Raw genomic sequence first — 24708 nt, 5'->3', positions numbered from 1 at the left:
CTAATTATGTAGCATATTATATTAAACATGCTAAACTATTTTCAAATTATACAGTATGAGATAAAGAATTTAACAACTTACTCAACAAATTACAAATATTCAGAAACAAATGGCATATCTTCTCTTCTTATACACCTAATAGCTATTTATTCCATTCTGGATAAGTTCTAAAATTACACAACTTTTTTATCCAGTTGAAGCTATCTGGGACCCTGTTTTAACAATGCACCATGCATGATACTTTTTAATGTGACCTGTTTAAACTACAGTAAATACTTCTAACAAAATATTCTTTTACTTCAATTTTAATTTTCGAAAAAGTGGATCATACTCTATCAAAGTTTCTTGATGATCGCGTTCTAAAGTTTTTCCTCCCTCACCTCACTACTGATGACCTCTATTATCTGCGGCATGACCCAAACAGGAAGTTGTATAAGACTAAATAGTGATAAGGTGTATTGTAAGCAATACCTCAAGAAATGAAATTGATTATTTTCTGTCAGCATAAAGTGGGACAGCTTCATAAAATGCTATACCAAATTGAATAATCTTTTCTTTACAAACTTGAAACATAATGACAATTTAATGCAATGGATTTCAAAGAAAGTTAAAATCTTACAAATGACACATTCATCATATTTTAATAGAATGAAAACAAACCACGTGGGGAAAAAATGCAGATTCAGAAATGCCACAACTTGCAGGTACTTAAAGAAAATAATGGATGAGTGATATAAAAAAAATAATCCATACAATGGAAAAGAGGTATTATATTTGATTGCTATGCCAACATGAAATTTCACCCTTCCACAATCATGCCAATAGACCATAAACAGTTAACGTTTCACACATCAGGCAAAACTTGGCAAATTAAAATGGCATTTTAGATTGAACAATAGACAGGTGTTAACTAGTACATCCTTGTATCAAGTCAAGTAAGAGCAACGTAAAGAATTAATAACAAGCTTTAAAATCAGCACAACTTTGAGGGGAAATTAACTGCTTTACATTTTCTTTACACGAAAAATCATAGGAAAACAGTAAACTTTCCCCTCAAAGGATAAAAAAATTGGATACCTATTTGATTTCAGAAGGAAGAAAACATGGTTACTGCCCAATACTGTATCACTTAGTGACAGGGGCATAAAAACAAATAAAATAAAAACAAGATTTAAACTTTAAAGAACAATCAAACTTCAACCATATTTAAGTATGCACAACCATATTCAACTACTAACGATTCATTATTATTCATTGGATACCAATTTTCGTGGATTTCATGGTTGAAGGTAAACCATGAAATTAAATGTTCAAGGAATGACAAATTTTCAATAAGCTTGTATGCAGACCTCGGCAAAACGATGAAAGTAAATATCCACAAAAACATACAAGTTTTCCTGTATCAAAGAAAATTTGTACCGACGAAAATAAATGAATCCACAGTATATTTGAAACAAATATCAGCATTGAAAAAGGATCAATGATTTTCTAATCAATGTTCTAACAATGATGAAAGGTGACACTATTTGAATGTTTCTTAATTTTCTCCTATATTATACTGGCCACTTGCACCTCCTGATTTATGTAAAAGTTTAATATCAGTTATAATCATCGACTTAGTTACTGCCTTACACATATCATATATAGTAACTGCTGCAATGCTGACAGCTGTTATGGCTTCAATTTCTACACCGGTTTTGCCATAAGTTTTAACTTCAGAGGTTATGATCACACTCTGGGTTGTCTTTTCTAACATGAAGTTGACACTAACCTTGGACAATGGAATGTTATGGCAAAGTGGTATAAGATCATGGGTTCTTTTAGCTCCCATAATTCCTGCAATATTGGACACTGAGAGAACATCACCTTTCTTTATCTTATTATCTCTCAGTAGGTCAAATGCTTCTTTCCCTAAAATAATAGTTGCCGTTGCCATAGCAACTCTATATGATTCGTTTTTCCCACCAACATCAACCATTTTAGCTTTTCCAGAAGAATCAACATGGGTTAATTGTTTATCACAGCTCTGCTTATTAGAATAATTGTCATTTGAATTAAAAACATGATCACCAATGGCGGTGGTGTGCTTATTATCTCCCTTTTCTACCGAAGAATCTTCTGATAATTTTGTTTCCCAATAATTTTCTGTCACATAGTCTTTTTCAGCTTGTTCTTTTTCCCAATATTTGAAGGCACTGTTTTCATCGATGTGTAAATTTCTTACAGCCATCATGGCATAATTTGGTTTAATTGTCTGGTTTAAATGATTCACAATGTTGAAGATTCTTGACTTGGCGAAAGGAAGACCATCAAATTTCTGTCGATTTCCTGAAATTAAAGACAATCTAAGTAAGTTATAATTACTAATGTCAGAAAATAAGGAGGCAGATTGAGGATCTAGGGTATTTGGCACATTTTCAGCTTTTTGAATCTATTCATTTGAAAAATCTTATAATTTTAAAACTTCTCCAAGTTTTCCAAGTAGCCCCCCTACTTAGGGGGCACCATATGCCTTACATAAAAGATGAGTAAAGCCTTACATAAGAGAGGAGTAAAGACTTACGATAGAGATGAGTAAAGCCTTCCATAAATGGTAAGAAACAGCAAAAACTTAACTAAGTATGTATTACTCCTGTTTATCTATTTAACACCCACACTTATGTCCCTTGACAGATTAAAAAATAAAATAAAACAATAGGCTATTTGCCAATTCCCGTAATTGACCCTGTAATAAGAGATTCCTCTTTAAGTTGTCTCCGTTATGAGGGACATTAATTTTCATTTATAACGTAGAGCTAGCAGAACGAGCAAATTTACCTGTTCGTAATGTGAGTAACATCCAAGGCTTTCAAATCTTTTGATTACATTTATTTGTTGTTAATCTAAATACTTTTGACATCAGAAATTATTTTTTATGAAAAATTAGTTAAACCGCCGATACATCACTTTCAATTCATCATACTTTGCATTGGCAAAAGCCAATTTTGTCCGGTATGGAACCAGTCTACGATTGACAAAGAGATGTAATTTGTTTAAAAAGTGTGTAATAAGAGAATCTAATCGGTTATTGACAAATCGACTATTGTCAGAATCAATGCCAAAATCAATAATTTCATTATTTTCAAAAATTAGTAAGTATTATTTTTCGACAACTTGATATACATATATATATATTTATTTAAGATGCACACCACTTCAGATATAGTAAATTTGATTGAATGCACCTTGTAAACAGCATAAGAACCTACTTTCAATAAGGAAACCTTGTTCTAAAAAACACCAGTAAAATGAAGTTGAATGGTGATCTGTGTTCTTAGTTGATTAGCGACAAGTGATCGTGTGTTAAAATCAAGCTGCCAGGTCAATGGAGTATACAATCTTACTTAAATCTCTGGTCTAGCTTAGGGCTATTCCAGAAAAAAAAATTTAAAGGGGGGGTTGTGCACTATAATTCTCAATTACAATTGTCTGGGTGGCGGGTGCTGACAAATACTGCCTTCCATTCTATAATGGTTTTGATATGTTTCAAATTACAAAATTTTGAGGGTAATGCTGCACACAAATAACCCTATTGTAATTCTAAATAACGTTTTTATTTTTGCAATTCCTTAGGTGTCCCAATTTTCACAACAATAAAAACATCCCTAAGATTTGGGAACTTAAAGTATTCTGAATCATACTTTATATTTTCCTGAGAGATTAAAGTGATATTTCAACAATTCAGTTCAATTAGAATTTGGATTTTAAGGACAACGACAACATCATGAGTTAATTATGGAATATCAGTTTCACATCTGAAAACAGATATGTACCAATTGTTGTAACCATAATACTGTCCTCTTGTATGTGACACATGTTGAGTAGGATCTGCTGATCCTTCTAGAGCACCTGAGATCACACCTGGTAGGTTAGTCCTTATTTTCTTTTTTGTTTTGTATACTGTTGTTTGTCTTTTAGTAATTTGTTACATCTTGTGTAATGGTGTTGTAGTAGACTAATAGGCACTCCTCAGGGTGTAGGACTTTCTTGCTGCATTGAAAAGCCTTTGGTGGCCTTTGGCTGTTTTCTGCTCTTCTGCAGGTTGTTGTCTCTTTGACATATTCCCCATTTCCATTCTCAATTTATTATGAATTTGAGTATTCCTTTGGTTTATTCTGCCTCTCTTTAAATTAATCTCTCAGACATTAATACTGTTTAGAACGAGGAACTTGATTAAAATTTGATATTTCCATATAAAAAATAATCTAAAAAATTAAAAAGAAGTGAATTACTATATAAATAAGGAGATGTGGCACGATTGTAAGCACTTATCCACAAATTTCCATATTAAGTGAATGTTAGCAACTAAAGGTCAATGGACAATAATCTCCAATGAGCAAAATACATAACAAATACCAAAAGTCAGTCATAAATGGCCCAAACATGACAAATTGTGAAACAATTCAAACTAGAAAACTAGCTTCCTGAATCCTGATTAACCCAAGCTAAAATCATATGTACACTATTGGTTCTAGTTGTAAAACAACATGAAATCATTGCTAGCACACTACTGCTAAACTTAGGTAAATTTTGTATAGCATGTTCGTAATTTATATGTATAATTGTTTAATGTACAACAAATCTTTCTTTAGATTTGTATATAAGTTATCTTGGTGAAAATTAAACATGCTTTCTGTGAATGTAGCAAGATCTAGCAATAATAAGTATGTTCTTTACTTTTTTTGATTGGTTATAGAATAGTAAAAATCGTATTCTACTTTGAGATCTCCCTTTACTTACTAATCTTCACCCACCAATTAATATCATAGGTCTGTTCTTCATTTTGGCAAGATCAAACATTCCTACAAAATCAAATAAAAGTCAAATTATTTTACTTGAAAAAGTAATAATTGAGAAAATCTACATATAAAACATTAAAATGTGAAAAAAAAAAGTTTTCTAACAAGAAGAGAGGGTTTTCTTGGAGGAATATCTAGGACTTGGTAATTTTCCTTTAAATATATAAAATAAAAATTTGCATCCCTATAATGCACAATTAATATAATGACAACTACAAAATGAAATTCTTGATTGAGTGATGAACTATAAAATATAGATTTTTAAAAATGCATCATCAAAGTCCTGACCAATTACATATAGTACAGTATGGGAATTTTTCTTTATTCACAATTATATGAATCTTAAGATACTTCTTAAAAAAGTATAAAAAATCTTTCAAAACTATATTTTAACTATATCAATCAGGTTGTAGCCACAAACTCAACTTTAACAGTCAAAATTTAAACAGAACATTGACTTTAACAGTGCTTATTTGTTTTTGAAGAACCCCCCGAACCCCCCTGGCTACGGGTATGTCAATTCAGGGCACTATCTTATCTATTATTTGACAGTATTCACCTGCATGTTGTTTTTTCTTCCTTTGGACAGCTGCTCCAATCACATCCAGTATCTCTGTCTCATTATCAGTATTTCTCATCATATCTCGTAAAGAAACCTCGGAATTGCCAAACAAACATACCTGTCATGAAAAAACTTTTTTTAAATATCTTCATAGCAAAAGTCCCTTTAACTTTAAAATTTTGTTCAGTGTTAGTGTTAATAATTTTATTGTTTTCTTTTCATTTACTCAATTAACATAGAAATGTGTTATATTATAAAAAATGTTCATGCGCAGTAGGTATAATTAAGAAATAATTCCTTCGTGTCATGCTCTATGCTCATTTTAACTTGGGTAGGCATTATATTTGTCGATATTTTACACTGAGTGTTAGCCAGGTGTAAAATGTGGGCAAATCTAATGCCTACCCATGTTAAAATGAGCATAGAGCATGACACGAAGGAATTATTTCATTTTTAATAGGACAAAGACAGTATTTTTATAGGTTGAAGCTTACAAAAATACCGTAAAAATGTATACATTTTAAAGGATAGCGATGATAAGAAAGTCAACCAATGACATAACGTTATTTTCATTTTGGTGTATAAACAATGAGATTACCCATAGTCCTTTAGATTCTGAAAAGGCCAATTATCAATTTAATCCTCAAAACAATCTAGGTAAGTAATTCCTTACAAGAGTGACATTTATGTCAGCTTATTAAAGTTATAAAATAATGAAGGTAGTTGAAAATATCCAGATGAGATAAGTATTGTGAGTTAAGGAAAATGCATATTTGTAAGGGCTATTGTTAAAATAAAATACCTTCAAGTTACCATCAGCAGTCATCCTAAGTCTATTGCAGGATCCACAAAAATGTTCACTCATTGATGTAATGAAACCAACTTGTCCTTCAAATCCTGGCACTTTGTAAGCCTAGAAAATAATTTTCCATGTATTAATACACTATCAAATTCATGCAAACAGAACATAAAGATACCTAAATTTTAAGTAAATGATCCTATTTCCTACTTTTCTTTCCACAGTAGTATTTAAGACTGTTGTTTTCTGGTCATTATTTTTTTTTGACATGGCATTGCCAGTTTCTCTTTGACCTATGCGCTATCTTCCATCTCTTTTTGATACAAGAATTATTAAATATGAAGATCTTATTTTCACTTCCTGAACAAATTTAGCTTAATATTTGATAAATAAATTTGACTTATATTATAGTAAGTCATTATTTTGTTTGTAGTTTATGACAGAGACATCATCTAACTGGAGCTGAATGGAAAGTATTATTACTTCCCAGCACTCACTTAACACTGAAAATCTTTCACTTGAGCAATTTGTTAAAATGTTTTACCAGATGATCATTTTGTAGGAGAAAACTGTTTTAGCCATTGCTATTGTGATACCACAAAAGTTACTGGATAAGCACAGGAATAAGTCTGTTAAAAGATTTTTTTAGCTTTTGAGGTGAATGCCAACATTTTTGTGCTTTGTAAAGAATATTACCATAAAAGATTGAATGTGAAATGCATGAAGATACAAGATAAATATAGGAAGATGTGGTATGAGTTCCAATTCAAACAGGAAAACCAACCGTCTAATCTATACAAAGAAAAGAGAAAGATGTCTGCATGATGCATACAAATTCAAATGATTTTAAAAGTCCCATATCTAATAAAATTGTACATTATGTCTACATACTTTTGAAGTGTCATTTGGTCTGTCTTGTATTCTCTGAAAATCTGGCCATCTTGTTTTAATAATGTCTAACATTTCGTTGTATGACACCATCTTCTTAAAATTCCATTTATTGCCATCAAATGGCATATACTCAATAAATCTAATGTCAACATTCTAAAATAAATATTTAAAAATCATATCAAAACATTAAGTGATTCCTAAAGAAATTTTCAATATTTCATAATAGTTTCTCTTAGTTTGATTTTTTACATTATTACAAGCCATTTCTACATTGTGTCCTATAATCAAAATGTCTAACTTTTTGTCTGTACAACAAAATTTCAGTGTATTGCAACTTGCGTCCAGCTCATTTAAGTGTCAGGTTGACAAAATATTGTCCTAGTTTAATACAGTTTTCAATTATCATCATCTGTAATAAGAATGACCCTTTATTTGGTTCATTAAACATGACGAAGACCTAGGGTTCATAAATGACAGATTTGAACAATGTTTAAAAATATGAACTTAACATTGCCACATTCTGTATGTGCCTGTTCCAAGTCAGGAACCTGTAATACAGTGGTTGTAATTTGTTGCTGAATATCACATTAGTTTTTCATTCATTTTTTTGTACATAAATCAGGCTGTTATTGTTACTATTCTCGTTTGAATTGTTTTACATTTGCCATTTCAGAGCATTTATAGCTGACTACATGGTATGGGTTTAACTTATTGTTGAAGGCCATACAGTGACCTATATTTGTTTATTTCTATGTCATTAGGTCTCTTGCAGAGAGTTGTCTCATCGGCAATCATACCACATCTTCTTATTTTCATTTTTAAGTTCCATACCTTTTTTTCTGTCAATGCAACAAAATCACAGATTTCCTCTTCATTGACACCTCTCATTACCACACAATTCACCTGTAATACACAAAGTACACATTTTTTCTTATGTTTCAAATTATAATACACAACTTACATCTATACATTCCATTTCACATTTCATCATTCAAAAAAAGAATAACAGAAATGTTACAATAAAATATTAACCTATCGCCCTAAAAGTTCTTACCCACTTTGATGTAGAAAACAGCATTTTAGTGATCTTAGTCACTGTCTGCTAATTCAAAAGTGTCAGTAAAAACAAAAGGTGGGAGAAATGATGCATGAATGAATGGTTTCACACTAGTAATTTTGGGGCCCTTTATAGCTTGTTGTTCGGTGTGAGCCAAGGCTCTGTGTTGAAGGCAGTACATTGCCCTACAATGGTTTACTTTTTTAAATTGTTATTTGATTGGAGAGTTGTCTCATTGGCACTCACAACACATCTTCCTATATCTATGGATAAGGATCTATAAATAAATGTGGGAAAATATCAAATCTGTTAATGAGACATAATCTGATCTTTCTTTGACATATTCCCCATTTCCATTCTTTATCTTATTAAATCTAACAACATTTAAAACATCTATAGGTCAATCAACCAAATTCAATTTAATATAATTATATATATAATATGTTAGTCTCCAATATCTATAATTAAACTTTTACCTTTACTGGACCATATCCCAGCTCTACAGCGGTATCTATCCCTTTCATTACTCTATCCCATCCTTTTCTTCTGGTTATAAACTCAAACTTTGCAGGAATTAATGTATCTAAACTAACATTGAGACTATCAAGCCCATTGGCTTTCAACTGAGGTAATTTTCTTGCTAATGTAATGCCGTTTGTTGTCATTGCAATGTTTTCTAACCCATGTGGACGCAGGTCATTTAAAGCACCTGTAATTATTATAGAAACATCTCTTATACGCACTGTTCGTATATTAAATGTACTACTTACCCCAGATTTGGAATTAAAAAAAATATATATATTTGAGGTTCTTTACTTTTTGGTTTCTACAGATGTCATAAGCATAATCATAATATAAGATGACATTGGTCAAAAGAAGATTTTTCCTTTCTTTTTTTTTCTTTTTCATATAGTTTCATTTCATGTTTTTATTGTCCTTATCTAATTCTGATTGATAAATGCACTATTTATTGCTAAAGCCTATATTTTCTAAAAAAATGTTTCATAAAGTAAATATTAAGATAACACATTCTCACATACATCTATAGGACAAAAGATATTTTATGTTTCTCTTTTTTAGCAGACATTTTAAAATTGTTAAAGGTTTTTTGCATCATCATTTACCAATCATGTCAACCATAGTGATTTATTACAAGAACTTGATTCATTAGATCTGATGACAATTCAAAACTATAATTTGTTGGTTATTTATAAATTCAAATATTCAAATTTTCACACTTTGACCCAAACTAAATCTGGCCAGAAGTTACAACATCGTACTTTTGAATTTACTTTAAAAAACTTCTTGGGAGTCAACACTAAATTTGCTTACCCACACACTTTATTTTCTATTATCATTCTGAAATAAAACTTAACATTCTATGCAAATCTAAATATTAACCTACCAATGATTTCAATAAGATCAGATCTGACTAAAGGTTCTCCTCCTGTTAGTCGTATCTTTTGTATTCCCTCTTTGACAAAGAGTTCTGATAACTTGATTATCTCCCCTGTTGACAATAATTTTTGTTTTGGTGTCAATTCTACTCCATCTGAAGGCATGCAGTATTGACCTACAGTATAAAATATAATATTTAATTGTTATAAATATTTACTTCATTTCAATGACTCACAAACTATCTATTCTGAGAACCTTTGTAAAAACAGTGGTATAAAGAAGTACATAAAACAGTAAAATGGTACTAGTTTACAGGAAGACATTAAATGATAAGTTAGACATTTCACCTTACCTAGACATATCATTCTGACTCATAGTAAACCAGTCTTTGCTCTTATTCCTTTTGACGAGCGCTAAACAGAGAAGCAGCAAATACCAATTTAAAAGTCTTTGGTTTGACCCGGACGAGATTAGAACCCATACACTCCAACACTTGAGGTGAACATGCAACCGCAAGTCCCCAGAGGCCTTTGGTGGTGAAGCATGAGGTTTTTATAGAAATGTTTAATAGAGACAGACAGCTATGTTTTGTCATTAGGTACTAGAGGTGTTCTGAGATATTCGATGAACTCTACATACAGGTCAGGTTAATAAGAAAAGGGATGATTTTGTTTTTCCAATAATATTTTGTCATATACATGATATAGATTGAGGCTGTTTGTTTTCTTGTTTAAATTGTTATGCTCAATTTTAAGGTAGTTACATGAAGTTGACCTTCAATTGCTTTTGTTCCGGATGGTTACCATTATTTTTATTAAAAATTCTCCATGGTTAATAGAGTCTGGTGGAAAGTTTTCTAATTGGCATTCATACAACATCTCCTTATGTCTATAAACATTATATTAGTTACAATAAGCAAACTAAATTGATATGCAGATGAATGGATAAAACTACCACTCTTTACTGCCTTCTTAAGTTGCCAATTCAAAACATGTATAAAATATTTCTTACATCTTAGATTGCACCTTTCTGTGAGAGAAATTCTAAGATATGTATGATGTCTTCCAAATTTATCTGTTAGATTAGGAGATATCCCAGTTGCCTTTAGCTTTGATTTTACCTAAAAGAATAATAAAACATCATCAAGAACATAATCATATACATGTACCCATATATACATGATACATGTCCTATATTTATATAACACTCTTGATTTAAGGTTTTGTTAATATGTTGTTAAGACTGATATTTTGAGGATGATATATATAATTGTACAATACTGTAATAACATGTTCGCCAAGAAAACAATGTCAACCTTATTCGTTTTTGCGTCACTGCTGAAGGTAATGCTTTCCTGTAAATCAAAGAATTTTTAAATATATGACTTCACTTCACAGCTTGCGCTTCAAACATTTTGTTAATCAACATTTTTTACCTAAGGGTAGATGTTCTTGCAACATTAGCTAGTTCAAAAATGTTAATCATGCAAAGCTCAGTTCAAGTTCAGATTTGTCACAAGAGATTTCCCGCAAGGATATTTATCATCAATGTTCACCCAACCTTCACGCTACAGGCACTTGTTTCTGTCAAAAAGGGGATTACTAGCCACACTATTGGGATTTATCATACGAGTGTGGATAATAAAAACCCTTATTGAGAGAAAAAAGTGCCTGTGCTTCACGCCCCCTTTTATAAAGCTATTTTTTTAAGCATTATATCGGTATCATACAGAATTATAGGTTGATGATTACAGAAAAAATGTTGATGTTCAAATATTTAAAAACGCTTTAAAGGAATGCAAAATTAATGACATAACTGTTCAAATACCTCAATTTCATCTTCACTGTCCTGAATCTGACTTCTCTCTGCAACGCGAACTGCTGGAGCTATTGATGCACAAGATCTCCTCCATTGGGCTGTGACAACCTTTCCACTGGACTGAAATGGTTGGGTTCTTGACCAAAAGCCAACTAAAATCTTTGAAAGTCTAGTCATTTGTATTATTTTTCTTAAAAATTCACTGATCATTACAAAACTGGTCTCTTGTACACTGTAGTTGATATAACGCAATGTAGACTAACAGGGAACTAGTCATATTTTAATGGTAAAGTGTTGATTTCGATGTCAAACGGGTAACCTTGTTAAATGCAATTGTGATAACATATAAGTGCTAAGGATAAAACATTTTGACTTGCTTTTTTTTTAGCTGTTATCTCTGTCCTACCTTTTTATTTTTTGTCACTATTTGGTCCTACCCTTTTTTATTAGTTTATCTTGACTTTTTTTTTTACATAAATTGAAGAATGCTGCATTCTGAAATAAGAGTCACATTGTAAGAGGTTGAGAAGAACAAGGGAAGGGTTATAATCTGCAATTTTTTTTATTATGCTCTTCCTCATTTGTTTCAGGAAAATGTTAAGCTAAAAAGTCATCTTAAAGGTTTATTAACTCAACTATCTTTTCACATCAACAACACTTAATATGTATCTTGGATATAAAATACTGTTAGTCTAACATGCTCTGTTTGAAAAGAATACAGGTATAACTTCTTTAGTTTTATTCCCTTATATTAAAAATAGTGTAATACACTGGTGACTCTGCCATCATTTCAGACTTATATGTTTTAGATTGTAGGTTTCTTGTTTTTTCCAGTTACTCAAATTTTTTTCTTTTCTTGATATTAGAGAAGGATTATGGTTTTCTTCTACTTGCCATCAACCAAATGTAATTGATGTTTTTCCTTTGGATTATTAATTGCATGATCTCAGTATTTTCTTTTGTCAGTTACTCTCTTTGGTAGGTCTACTTAATTTTCTATGTGTTTGTCAGTTGCTTTCTTTGGTTTGTTTACTTAGATTTTTAGGTGTTTGTTATTAACTCCTTGTGGTTGCAACTTTGTTGTTTCTCATATTTGTTGAATTACTGTGGATTCATAATTATTCTTTGGTAACCAATTTTCATGGATTTCGTTACTACAGGTGAACCACAAATTTAAATGTTAAATGTATTACAAAATTTTCTATCAGGTTGTATGCAAAAGTTGGCAAAAGCTGAAATTATAAATTCAAGTAATGGCAAGTTTTCCGCAATCCAAGGAAATTGGTACCACGGAAAATAAATAAATCCACAGTATAAGTTACTACTGTGGATTGGTTTATTTTGTATATTTATGAATTATTGATGATTAGTTGTGAACTTTTTTCTGTCATTGTTTCTCATTGTCATGGAAGCTTCTTCTGTATATAAATTCATCTTTTTTTAACCCAAACCAGCCTGTCTTGTTCTTATTCCTAAATGCTTAATGAATGCAACAAATACAATTTTAAAGTCTTGGGCTAGACCCAGAATGGCAATCATAAACACATGATCTCCTGCACTTAAAGTAATCACACTTTCACTAGACCACTAGACCACAAGACCCAAAGGGGGTAAAAAACAGCAAGAGCAGACGGTACTATTGAAAATTTCAGAAAATACTAAAGAAAAGCACAAAAACTTAATATAGCAAGCCTTTGTAGATTTTAATATATATATATTTGTTTTCAAAATCCAGATGTGAATTATTAACAGGTTTAGAAATTTTAAAAGTATTCTATGTTTTATTATAAATTAAATGGTTACAATGATCAGTAGAAATTTAAGTCAATACACATAATGTCAATAATGTTGCCAGTTGGCAAATCAGGATTTTTTATTCTTCTGTAATATTTCCAGGAACTTCCCTCTTGTCATTTCTCTGGCTGAAAGTATAAAAATTATATAATTATTATAAACACAATATAAATTTTAAAAAAGTGCATACAACTTTTATTTTATTTAAAAGACTATAACACCTGCAAAATAATGCACCTGGACAAAAACTCAAAATTGATCTGTAACTTTGAATGGTTGAACTATAAACATCTTTACCCAATACGTTTAAAAAATAATTTTGTACATTTTAGATCCATAACTTTTTAAAGCAAATTCTCTCAACCAGAACAAAGCATCTTACAATATCAAATATCTTATCAATAGGTCGAGCATTACAGAAAAGGTGTACAAATCTAACAGACACACAAACTTATGGACAGATAGGCATTAGGCAGAGTGAAAACCTTTTTTATACTAGATTTGGGAGTAAGGCACAAAAAAGATGAAGCTCACTTGAGTAACTAGAGGCTCTAAAGAGCCTGTGTCCCTCAACTTGGTCTATGTGCATATACCATAAATGAATAAAGATTTACAAAATTTACAAAATTAATGAAAATTGTTAAAAATTGACTATAAAGGGCAATAACTCCTTAAGCGGCCAATTGACCATTTTGATCATGTGACTTATTTCGTAGATCTTACTTTGCTGTACAATATTGCTGTTTACAGTTTATATCTATCTATAATAATATTCAAGATAATTACCAAAAGCTGCAAAATTTTCTGAAAATTACAACTTTAGGGGCATCAACCCAACAACGGGTTGCCTGATTGGTCTGAATATTTCAGGGCAGATAGACTTTGACCTATCGAATGTTTTTCTCTTGTCAGATTTGCTTTAAATGCTTTGGTTTCTGATATTTTAGCAAAAAACTGCATTTTACCCTATGTACTATTTTTAGCCATATTGGCCATCTTGGTTCGCAGGCAGGGTCATCAGACACATTTTTAAACTAGATACCCCACTGATGATTGTGGCCAAGTTTGGTTAAATTTAGCCCAGTTGTTTCAGAGAAGAAGATTTTTGTAAAAGTTAACAACAACGGATGACAGACGCCAAGTGATGAGAAAAGCTCACTTGGCCCTTTGTGCCAGGTGAGCTAAAAAACTTTGCAGATTGGGACAATTATTATTTATGATTATAGATTTAATTCTAGAAGTTGGTTTTCACATTGAATACCATTTCTTAATTGTATATAGAAATGTGTAAAAATTGACAAGTTTAATATAATTAAAAAAAAGTTATATGCCCAAGAATGATTACTTGTGCAAAATATGCCTAATTCAGGGGGAGATAATTAAACTGTAAATCATGCAAAAATGTCTAATTCAGGGGGAGATAATTAAACTGTAAATGCAAAAATGTCTAATTCAGGGGGAGATAATTTAACTGTAAATCATGCAAAAATGTCTAATTCAGGGGGAGATAATTAAACTGTAAATCATGCAAAAATGTCTAATTCAGGGGGAGATCATTTAACTAAATCACTAGTACTACAGATAAACCAACATTTTCAATTTTTGTGAAACATAAGAAACAATAACAAGAACACCATTTTTCTTGGTATCTTGTGAAGATATGTTTCTCTAATTTTTGTGCTATTTTCACATTTCTTGACCGGAGTGAGAAAAATATTCTCCTCACTAGTGAAATATCTGTTCTCAGCAAATGATAAGTCGAAATTTGATTGTGACATCAAAATGTTTTGTTTTTTTCTTAAATTTCCTATTGTGATGTCAAGAAAAAAGGCAACCATGCCTGATGACGTCGTATATAAAGAACACAAGTTTCTGAAAATCTTTGAAATAGAAGGATAAAAATCATCAGAAAAACAGATTCTAACACTATAACTCCTGTATTACGATATTTCTCCACTCTTGACAGTTAAATTTTAATTATTCAAAAAGCTCTGCAAGCCTTGCGCTTTAAAATTTAAATTTAACTGGCTCAAGTGGAGAAATATCATAATACACTTTTTGCAGTTTAAGAATCTATATTTCACTGGAATAAATTAATAAACTAAAAAAATATGTTCAATATATAGACATATACAAAATATCCATCAGGACAGATTTGGCTAGTTCTATATGCAAAGGGAATGGGATGTTGGGATATAAAATTCAATAAAGTGTGCATCTATATATATAAAAGTTATTATATCTATATAGGCAAATAGCATCACCAAAAAAATTCATTTTAGTGGACTGTGTTATAGATAATAAAGGTATGATAAAATTACTACAAATATCCTATACTGATTACCTTCAGCTAATCCAAGTTGATACGCCAAGTTTTGTAAACCTCGAATTTTCTCCATCAACTGAGAGGTAGTCAAGCTTCCAAATTCTACAATGAAATGCTTAATAAGATCAGCTAAGAAAGTTTTTAGTCATTTGTTATAACTATATACTTATAAGTAACAATATGAAACATTCCATTTAAGGAGGCTCGCGGGTATAAGATTTTTAGAAAAAAAAATAACTTTTAGTTTACATTACAAATTTTATTAATTGCCTTTAATAAGTAGTTGTTACTTTATCATATGGTACAAAAATTATTCCAAAAAATCAATTTGTGTTGACCCCAGGTGACTTTTTAAATGACGGTATCATTGAAAAGGCTCTAAATTATCTCCCTTTGGTGCAAAAATGCCATTTTTTTGCATTAAAATTGAAATATCTTTTTTAACTCATCGGTGACCTATATTTTTATTGTTGTTTTCGAATAAGCTGTTCATAAACTAAATAATTGTAAAATTTAAGCGATTTCTGTAATTTAGTTCTTTTTTATTTTGATATTACCGCTATTTCTCCTATTAGTTCAACAGAAAAAAAGGACATTATCAAAAATGTATGCTTCTTTCTAAGGCAGATTGTGAGCGTAAATGAACGGTGACCCCATTTTTTAATTTCATTTTTCTATTAAGGATAAGATAAAGTTCATTTATAGAAAAATATAGCAAAATCCTATATTAAATGAAAAAAAATCATTTAGACCCGCGAGCCCCCTTAATCATGTTAATCAGACAGAATAAATGTTTTACCATCTTTCAATTTAACCAATCATGTCAGTTGAGTTTTTTACAACAGACTCAAAATTTAATGTTGAATGCTTTTTTCTAACATATACAGTAATGGTTGTTTCAATCTTCCATGAGTAGAATTCTACTAAAAAAAGTTGTGCATCAAAGACATACATCCTCAGAAAATAAAATAAAGTGTTACACAGGTACAATAAATAATATGGAAAAATTTCTACAGAAAAAAAAATTAATCTATATCATAGTGATTGTTGTGTCTTCTAGAGCTATGTTCATATCATGCATACACCAACCTTGTAAAAGACCAATATCTTCATTCTCTAACTCTGTCATCCATTTAGATAGTGTGCTTGTTCCTGATAAAGGCTACAATGTATTCAGTATAAATTCATACAACTGTTAAACCTGACTGATTTTTTTATTCAGATAGGGGGTGATCATTGTAGTGAAAATATTTTTTTGTTCAAAAGTCACATTCAATACGTTATAGATAAAGAAAGTTATAAGGCTGTAGGCAAGAACTATGTATTGGGGGTTGTTTTAAATAAAACTTTGAATGATGCTGCCCTAAGTACATTGTAGCATTCAGGAGTACAGTAAAAGCTTATGGGTGGCTCTGATTCAGAATAATGAGTCCAGCTATGGGGACATGTCTTCATGCTTACTGTTATATTGTGAAATAGAATGTGTAAAAAAATTCAGCTAAGCACTTTTGTCTAGTAAAAAGCATGGTTCATATTCATACATGGGTTATAAATAACTGGATGTAAAATAGCCATCCATCCATTCCTTCATCAAAAGCATGCACTTCCATGTTGTTGACATTTAATGTTACCAAAAAGTTAACAATATATCAAAGAAATTTGATATAGTCAGAAAGGTAATTCTTCAAGAAATTTTGACTGGACATTTGATTTTTCCCAATGATGAAAATAGTTTATCTCAAAACAGCACAGTTCATTTAAATAAAAAGGTAAACTTTGTCAGAGTGGTTTATACACATGTTGGTTCAGTCCATTTATCTAACAGGTAAACAAGATCACATTGTACTTCTCACAGAATGAGTGATGATAATCTGTAGTATTCTTTAAACTAGAATATTTAACTATAAGTGATTTTATTTCACAGATGTTATAACCCAGAAAAGTGTTCACATGTGAATACTGCTTGTGATGAACTAATGAAAAAATGAAAGGCTGAGTCCTTCTTTTCAGATAAACCATAGAATATGTTCACACATTTGAACTTAAATCATCTCAATCAATAAACAGCCAAAATATTTGTTAAGAATTCATTATAATTGCTGATTTCCTCGTAAGTCATATTGGTTTTAGCAATGTCTAAGTATAAGTTAATAAAACTCAAATTTTTGTTTATTCCATTAGCAGCTTAGTCTATTTTAGAGCAGGTAAATCTGGTTAAGAAATGTGAATGTACCATTTGAATAACCCAGTTTAAAATGGTTCATCCCAATAATAGTCTAGTACAAGATATCAAAGACAATGGTTTGGGATGATAATATTTTTGTACTATGCACATCATCGACATGTAAGCCTTCACTAATTAGTTTTTTTAAGTATTGAGAGATGATTATTATTTCAAAAACACCAGCAAGATAAAACAACATGAATAATAAACCAAAATAATAATCAAAGTGCTTGTTAGTACTGAACGGTAGAGATTGCTTCAATTTATAAGGGGGGAGGAAAATTAAATATTGCATTGGTTTTAGTTGATTGAACAGCAATTCTAGACAAGAAAAGACAACTCCAATTTTTATAAAGATAACTTAAACAATGACATCACTTATATTTTTAGAACAGATATTAGATTCATGCACCTTGCAAAAGTTAAGTAATTTTTTTGACAAGTGTAACACCATTTTGTGCCTTGAATATCTGAGCATATGTTACATCGATAAATTTCTGGAAATGTTCATGGAAAGGATGTATAAAAAGTTATGTTCAATGCACTATATTTTGTGTATCAAAAAGGTAGTGATAAGCCTTGGAAGATATAGATATCAAGTCAGTCACATAAGGGTTTGGTTGCATTTCATGCAATCTTTACCTTAAAAATAGAGTATACTATCGTATAATAAGGTTATTTATTTGTCTGTCACAAGTCAGGCGCCTATAATTCAGTGCTTGCTCATTGTTTGTTTTTTTAGATAAATCAGGCAATTATTTTTCTTCTTTGAATTGTTTTACATTTGTCGTTTCAAGGTTTTTTATATATGACAATGCGGTATGGATTTTGTTCATTGTTGAAGGCTGTACAGTGCCCTATAGTTGTTTACCTCTCAGTCATCTGATCTTTGTGTAGAGTTGTCTCAATGCAATTACACTGATCCTCTTTTTATATAAATGAATTAATAGTTTCAATAGTTTTAACATTGAAAAATAGTAATGAAAACACAATGCCCCTTCAGTACGATCATAGACTATTTAATCTGGCCTCTTTCTCATTTTTATATTGTTAACTTATGTACACAGAAACAGTGAAAATGTTTTACCAACACTACAATAATGATTACTTACACTCTTAGCAGCTGCAAATTCTGATACACCAGGAACTGAAAGAATAAAAATCAAGTAATTCATATTTTAATGTTTTTATTTAAATTTATCATAATATTCTAAATCTTTAATAATATGAAACTGACAGAATGGTATTCTTCTAAATACTAAATTCTAAATACAAACAGCTTTGTTGTCATGGCACAAGTTCTCAAACTTGTAGTTAAGGTGTCAGACCATCAGATAGGCATCTACATATTATGTATTCTGTGATGGAAGGGATATTGTTACATATGTTTGAAATTGAAGTGGGTGAATTCATTGTTTGACACCTTTAAGAAAACAATGAAAAAAATCGTACACAGAATTTTCTTATGAATAAAAAGGGAACAGCTTTTTCCAGGTGACTATTTTTATAGTGTTAAAAACTTACTTTGTTCTGGCCAAAGGTCTGGTGATGCTCTGTCCAACTTCTCAAAGCTCATAAGATCTGGCTCCTCTGTTTCTAAAAAAAAATATAATGAAGTGCTTTGCTTTGAGTAAAAATTTAAGAAAATATCGATCTGTTCCTTAAAGCCTTTAAGTGCCCAATGGTGTCAGATTTGTTGATTTATTCTGATTCAATATGATGAAAAAATATAATATGAAGTTTTTTAAACATAAAAATTAAAATGAAAATCTGACCAACTCCCCAAATTTGAAATTCTACTTTTATATGTATTTGCTACCAAAAAGATCAACTCTTGGAAGGAAGCTTTTTCTTAAAAAATAATAAGGCGAAAAAAATTAGGTAAAAGAAATGCTAAACTGATGTAGATGTGTTTCATAGCAAAGATCAAAACATAATTATTGAGTCTACTAAAATGGAACTGTGATGATCCAGTGGCGGATCCAGAAATTTTCATAAGTGGGGGCCCAGTGACTGACCTAAGAGGGGGCCCGCTCCAGTCACGCTTCAGTGATTCCCTATTTAAACCACCCCCTAAATCCGCCTCTGTGATCCAGCACAGGAAAACAAAATGAAGTAAGAGTAAGTTTTCCTATTCAACTTGCATCAACTTTTAGCGTATTTTTATACAAGTAAAATTGAGAATGGAAATGGGGAATGTGTCAAAGAGACAACAACCCGACCATTGAAAAAACAACAGCAGAAGGTCACCAACAGGTCTTCAATGTAGCGAGAAATTCCCGCACCTGGAGGCATCCTTCAGTCCTTTAAGTGATTGTTTTACTACATTTGCTATGACACACAAGCCAAAACATTACTTCTACCATGTCTACTTTTTGATAAAAACTCTTTTTATTAAATTATCCTGAACTAAACAGCATTGTTATGTAATTTATTCTTTTTTTCTTCAATTTTATTTATAATGCATGACTAGTATTTCATTTTCAACACAGTTACCAGGTTACTGTGTGTACATACATGTTACGGACAATGTAGGTCATAGTTAAATGTTTTGACAGATGAGAAAATCCTTACTGAATCTATCATTTAACTAAAGGTATACGTATAGATTATCACACACCCATATTTTCAATGTTTTCCCTAGCTTTAAACTTTTCAAAATACAATCCATAGCGCAATAATATATCCATGGATTAGAAAATAACCTCCAAACTACTTTTTTCTATATTTAGAATATCTGATCAGGTCAACCAAATTTCCCTTATAGATTAAGATACATGTACATGTATTAAAAAAAATGTAAAATGGACATAACAAGAAAGGAAACAGAGGACAGTTAAATCAGTAATCAAGTAGGCCAGCATAACAACTCTGGTATGAAGTTAATATCTTATCATCACAATCTTATACCTGGACTCAATCCAACTATTATATCGATACTAATTTTCCCCAGACACCAACACAATTTGGAATGGACTGCCACAACTAGAAGCTAAATAGCCCTTTAATCATTTAAAAGGGGTGTACAAGTGGGTCGACTTGGAAAGATGTTCAATCTTGTTTAAACATTATTACAAGTTGTCCAAGATTTTGTTGGACCCCAGTTTGTCTGGCAAAACAGCCATTGGACATCAGAGACTGAGTAAACTGAGACTACATGTACATGTGAAGAAGCACCTTTTCACTGTCAATAATTCGCACTTCACCGCACTTTTGTTGTGCCTACATCAGTGTACATGGACCATGTTCATAAAACAGTACTATAATACTCCCCTTGAAGAGCTGTTCTATAAAGGAAGAAGAAGAAGAATTTTGGACTAAACTGCAAAAACAGCTAAACATGAAGACAAGCTCATAAATAAGTCTAAGACTTATGTTTAATATGGGCACTGTGAGAGTTTTTGGTAGAACAGATAGAAAGATTTATAATGCACTAATGATTAATATAATATTTTCCTTAAATGGATTAGGATAATATGTATTCTTTATGACAAATGTATTGTTTTTGACTTTCAATTTACCCGCATTTGTTGTCATTTTGGCCAAAAAATAGTAATATTAGAGTCAAAATCGGTGACGGATTTGTGAATTACTATAGACTAAAACCAACAAAATAAAGTAACTGACAACGGTCCATAAAAATCTTACTTGATACAGAATTCCGATCTAAAATAAAATATATAAAATCCTGTATTAAAACATGAAACTTGTCATTACCCCTTACACACAGGATTGAAAATAGGTTAAAAAGGGGGATATATATTCTAACTTATAAGAAATTATTTATTGGATCATGCTTAAATCTGCAAATGTAGAGACAGTTCAATTGAATAAAGACAAATAAGTGATTTGTTGTATTAAAAAGTCTGTTTTTACAAATACAGAACATTTGTTTTTTGTTGGTCTTTGTCATATAACGGGAGATAACTCTTATAGTAAAATTTTAATAAAGGAATTTAAATGCTTGGGTTTTTTTTAGCACTTAGAAAACCATTTTGGTGACATCATTTATTCTTTTTATTTTTTAATAGCATATTAAAAAGCCTATATTCTCATATTGTATCTCTTTATTCTTTCTAATAGATTTCTTACTATATCACAAATTATTAATTTCATGAATAATCCATCTTGTAATTTTGTTTTATTATATTTTGAAAAAAAAGCAGGATAAATTTGACATTTGGCCAAAAATAGGAGATATTTGAACAATCCAACATAATTCAGGCATTTTGTGAAAACTTCATATCTCCAGCAATACTGGAGTGTTTATTTTGCAGAAATGCTGGATTTGAAATTTGAAAGCCAAAATTTGTATTTTCTTGCCAATATTTTATTATATTCCACTATGATCACAAAAGGATGATTATTTACTAGGCATTACAGTTGGAGGAAGCTAAACCAATAAAAATGGCCACCACAAAATATAGTGCAGAATATTTTAAGATTATTTTCTTTTAAAGAATCTAGTGACTGCATGGTATATCTTTGGTATTCTGTAAAACTTATAATGGTCATTTAAATTATCTGACCAACATTCATCCATGTATTTCTAAATTGTTGTTCAATGTTCTTGTGCATATGCCACTGCAATTAGAGGTATGACAATTTTGTTGTCTTTGTGTATCTTTTTTAAAGATTTTATACCTTTTGATCTAGTCGGTATGTTATCTCCTTTCCATGAAAATTTTGTGTAACTATTAGACTCCTGTTAACCCATCATTTAAAACCCAGTAATAGCATTAACGGTACCAATTTTCCTGCAAATAACTCTCAACATAAAAATGGGCTGTATTTCAGACATTATCTGAACCTGCACAACTTAATATACATGTATATCTGAAAACTAAATATAGACTGAAATTGAAGTTTGTTTGATAGAAGTTTAAGACAAGTGAAAATACTCTGGACCATTACTACTAAAATCAAGTCATTTGGTAGGTTTGAGCATCCACTTTATAATTTTATTAGTCTGTATGGTGAAGTTACATGTATGTTTCAGAAGCATTCCAATATAATTGATTTCCAAATAAAATGCAATATTCCTATCTGCATGTGCTTCAAATGACAATATAACAACGATGCATATGAAAGCAAACCAGAAGATTGATCTAACTCATTATCTTATGATTGTATCATAAAATTGTAATTATAAGAATTAAATGTTTATTTTTTCATTATTTCATAGGGTTATCAAAGTGTTGAGATTGCATTCATTTTTAGTATGTCAGATGTGCCAGAAATTAAAATTGACAACCTTTTCAGAAGAAGTACATGTAAATCATGTATATCATATATTATAATACAATGTACCTTTTCTTTTTGCTATTTGGAGAATTAAGTCTTGATCTTTGGGTGCTTCTGTTAAATTAATTGCATCATTTATATACTGGGGGTGATTTAGAGCTTGAAATATTGCAGACACCTGTTTATTGTTGAAGACAGTATGTTGCTCTCTAATTTTTTTTATTTTTTATTGGGTTGCTGTCTGATTGACATACACATTTTTATGTGCAGATTTATATGCAAGTCACACATTACAGCCTTCCAATATGAAGCAAGGTGATCAAAATATCAAGAAGCTCTAGTTTGTAATTGTTTAGAATATTGTGTTTGAAAACTTCTTATTCGTGTAACCTTTGTCAATGTGAAAACACACATGTATAGGGCTAACAGAAAGTTGAAAAGTGACAGATCTGTAAATGTGTCACATGCTCTAGTTCTCCATTATGAACCTTTGCAAACATTATCAAGAAACTCTGATTTGTATTTCCTTAGAAAAATGTGACAGAAATGTTTTATGTATGTGCCTGTCCCAAGTAAGGAGCCTGTAATTCAGCGGTTGTCGTTTGTTTATGTGTTACATATTTTTTTTTCGTTCATTTTTTACATAAATGAGGCCGTTAGTTTTCTCGTTTGAATTGTTTTACATTGTCTTATCGGGGTCTTTTATAGCTGACTATGCGGTATGGGCTTTGCTCATTGGTGAAGGCCGTACGGTGACCTATAGTTGTTAATGTTTGTGTCATTTTGGTCTTTTGTGGATAGTTGTCTCATTGGCAATCATACCATATCTTCTTTTTTATATGTATGGACATGTGAACAAAGGACAAATAGATGGTTGAGATCTCACAAAACATGTTAAACCTACTGCTTTTTTGCTCTTTGCCCTTAGTTAGTCTTGTATGTTGATTCTTATTTTTAGTTCAATAATAAGTTTCAGAGTTTAATGTGACATCCAATTTCACTGAACAAGTACATACTGTTGTTTAAAGGGCAAGCTTAAGCCAGCATCTGGGTGCGAGATTTTCATGCTGTGGAGATCCAATGGTGGCCCTTTGCTTTTACTGCTCTTTAATTTGGTAGAGTCGTTTTCTCTTTGACAAATTCCTTACTTCCATTCTCAATTTAAAGCTATATATTCCCTTTCCATTATACTAAGAAGTAATTTAATATCCCAGTTTTCATTAATTTGCATCAGAAAAGATCAGAGTTTGACGTTTTCATGACATTTCATATTAATGATAAAATATGATTGTAGAGTAAGACTTTTTGTAGTGATAAAACCTTGAACTAATCAGCAATCCAGCAATAAAATTAAAAAAACAAGAATGTGTCCATAGTAGACGGATGCCCCACTCGCACTATCATTTTCTATGTTCAGTGGACCGTGAAATTGGGGTCAAAATTTTAATTTGGAATTATAATTAGAAAGATCATATCATAAGGAACATGTGTACTAAGTTGCAAGTTGATGTAACTTTACTTCTTTAACTTCATCAAAAACTACCTTCACCAAAAACTTTAACCTGAACTTCGCACTATCATTTTCTATGTTCAGTGGACCATGATATTGGGGTCAAAACTATAATTTGGCATTAAAATTAGAAAGATCATGTCATGGGGAACATGTGTACTAAGTTTCAAGTTGATTGGACTTCAACTTCTTCAAAAGCTATCTTGACCAAAAACTTTAACCTGAAGCGAACAGACGCAAAGACAGA

General features: G+C 31.0%; 2 protein-coding genes across 2 annotated transcripts; both read right to left on the bottom strand.

Moving 5' to 3' along the window:
• Positions 1–434: 434 nt before the first annotated feature.
• LOC134711344 (uncharacterized) lies at positions 435–11566 on the bottom strand. The gene is made up of 10 exons (XM_063571889.1): positions 11373–11566; positions 10557–10665; positions 9553–9720; positions 8624–8856; positions 7922–7993; positions 7091–7243; positions 6203–6313; positions 5398–5518; positions 4794–4841; positions 435–2328 (listed from the first exon to the last, which is right to left on the bottom strand). The coding sequence occupies exons 1-10, from the start codon at positions 11538–11540 to the stop codon at positions 1538–1540; spliced, it is 1974 nt and encodes a 657-aa protein (XP_063427959.1). The 5' UTR covers positions 11541–11566; the 3' UTR covers positions 435–1537.
• Positions 11567–13124: 1558 nt separating this feature from the next.
• LOC134711343 (protein lin-52 homolog) lies at positions 13125–21296 on the bottom strand. The gene is made up of 6 exons (XM_063571888.1): positions 21229–21296; positions 19232–19303; positions 18820–18854; positions 16573–16645; positions 15502–15585; positions 13125–13285 (listed from the first exon to the last, which is right to left on the bottom strand). Exons 1-6 carry the CDS (start codon positions 21242–21244, stop codon positions 13227–13229), a joined length of 339 nt encoding a protein of 112 aa, XP_063427958.1. The 5' UTR covers positions 21245–21296; the 3' UTR covers positions 13125–13226.
• Positions 21297–24708: the final 3412 nt, after the last annotated feature.

Source organism: Mytilus trossulus, chromosome 3 (assembly GCF_036588685.1).
Source record: "Mytilus trossulus isolate FHL-02 chromosome 3, PNRI_Mtr1.1.1.hap1, whole genome shotgun sequence".
Classification (NCBI taxonomy): Eukaryota; Metazoa; Mollusca; class Bivalvia; order Mytilida; family Mytilidae; genus Mytilus; species Mytilus trossulus.
This window is presented reverse-complemented; position numbering and strand designations above follow the sequence as displayed.

Excerpts from the sequence above, each read along its gene's own strand:
- LOC134711344 (XM_063571889.1), bottom strand. The coding sequence starts at position 11,540 with ATGACTAGACTTTCAAAGATTTTAGTTGGCTTTTGGTCAAGAACCCAA. Across the intron at positions 10,666-11,372 it reads ACAGTGAAGATGAAATTGAG|GTAAAATCAAAGCTAAAGGC; the intron begins GTATTTGAACAG and ends TTATTCTTTTAG. Across the intron at positions 2,329-4,793 it reads CAGACCTATGATATTAATTG|GAAATCGACAGAAATTTGAT; the intron begins GTGGGTGAAGAT and ends CTTTAATTTCAG.
- LOC134711343 (XM_063571888.1), bottom strand. Across the intron at positions 18,855-19,231 it reads AGACCTTTGGCCAGAACAAA|TTCCTGGTGTATCAGAATTT; the intron begins GTAAGTTTTTAA and ends TTATTCTTTCAG. Across the intron at positions 16,646-18,819 it reads AATTTGCAGCTGCTAAGAGT|CCTTTATCAGGAACAAGCAC; the intron begins GTAAGTAATCAT and ends AATACATTGTAG.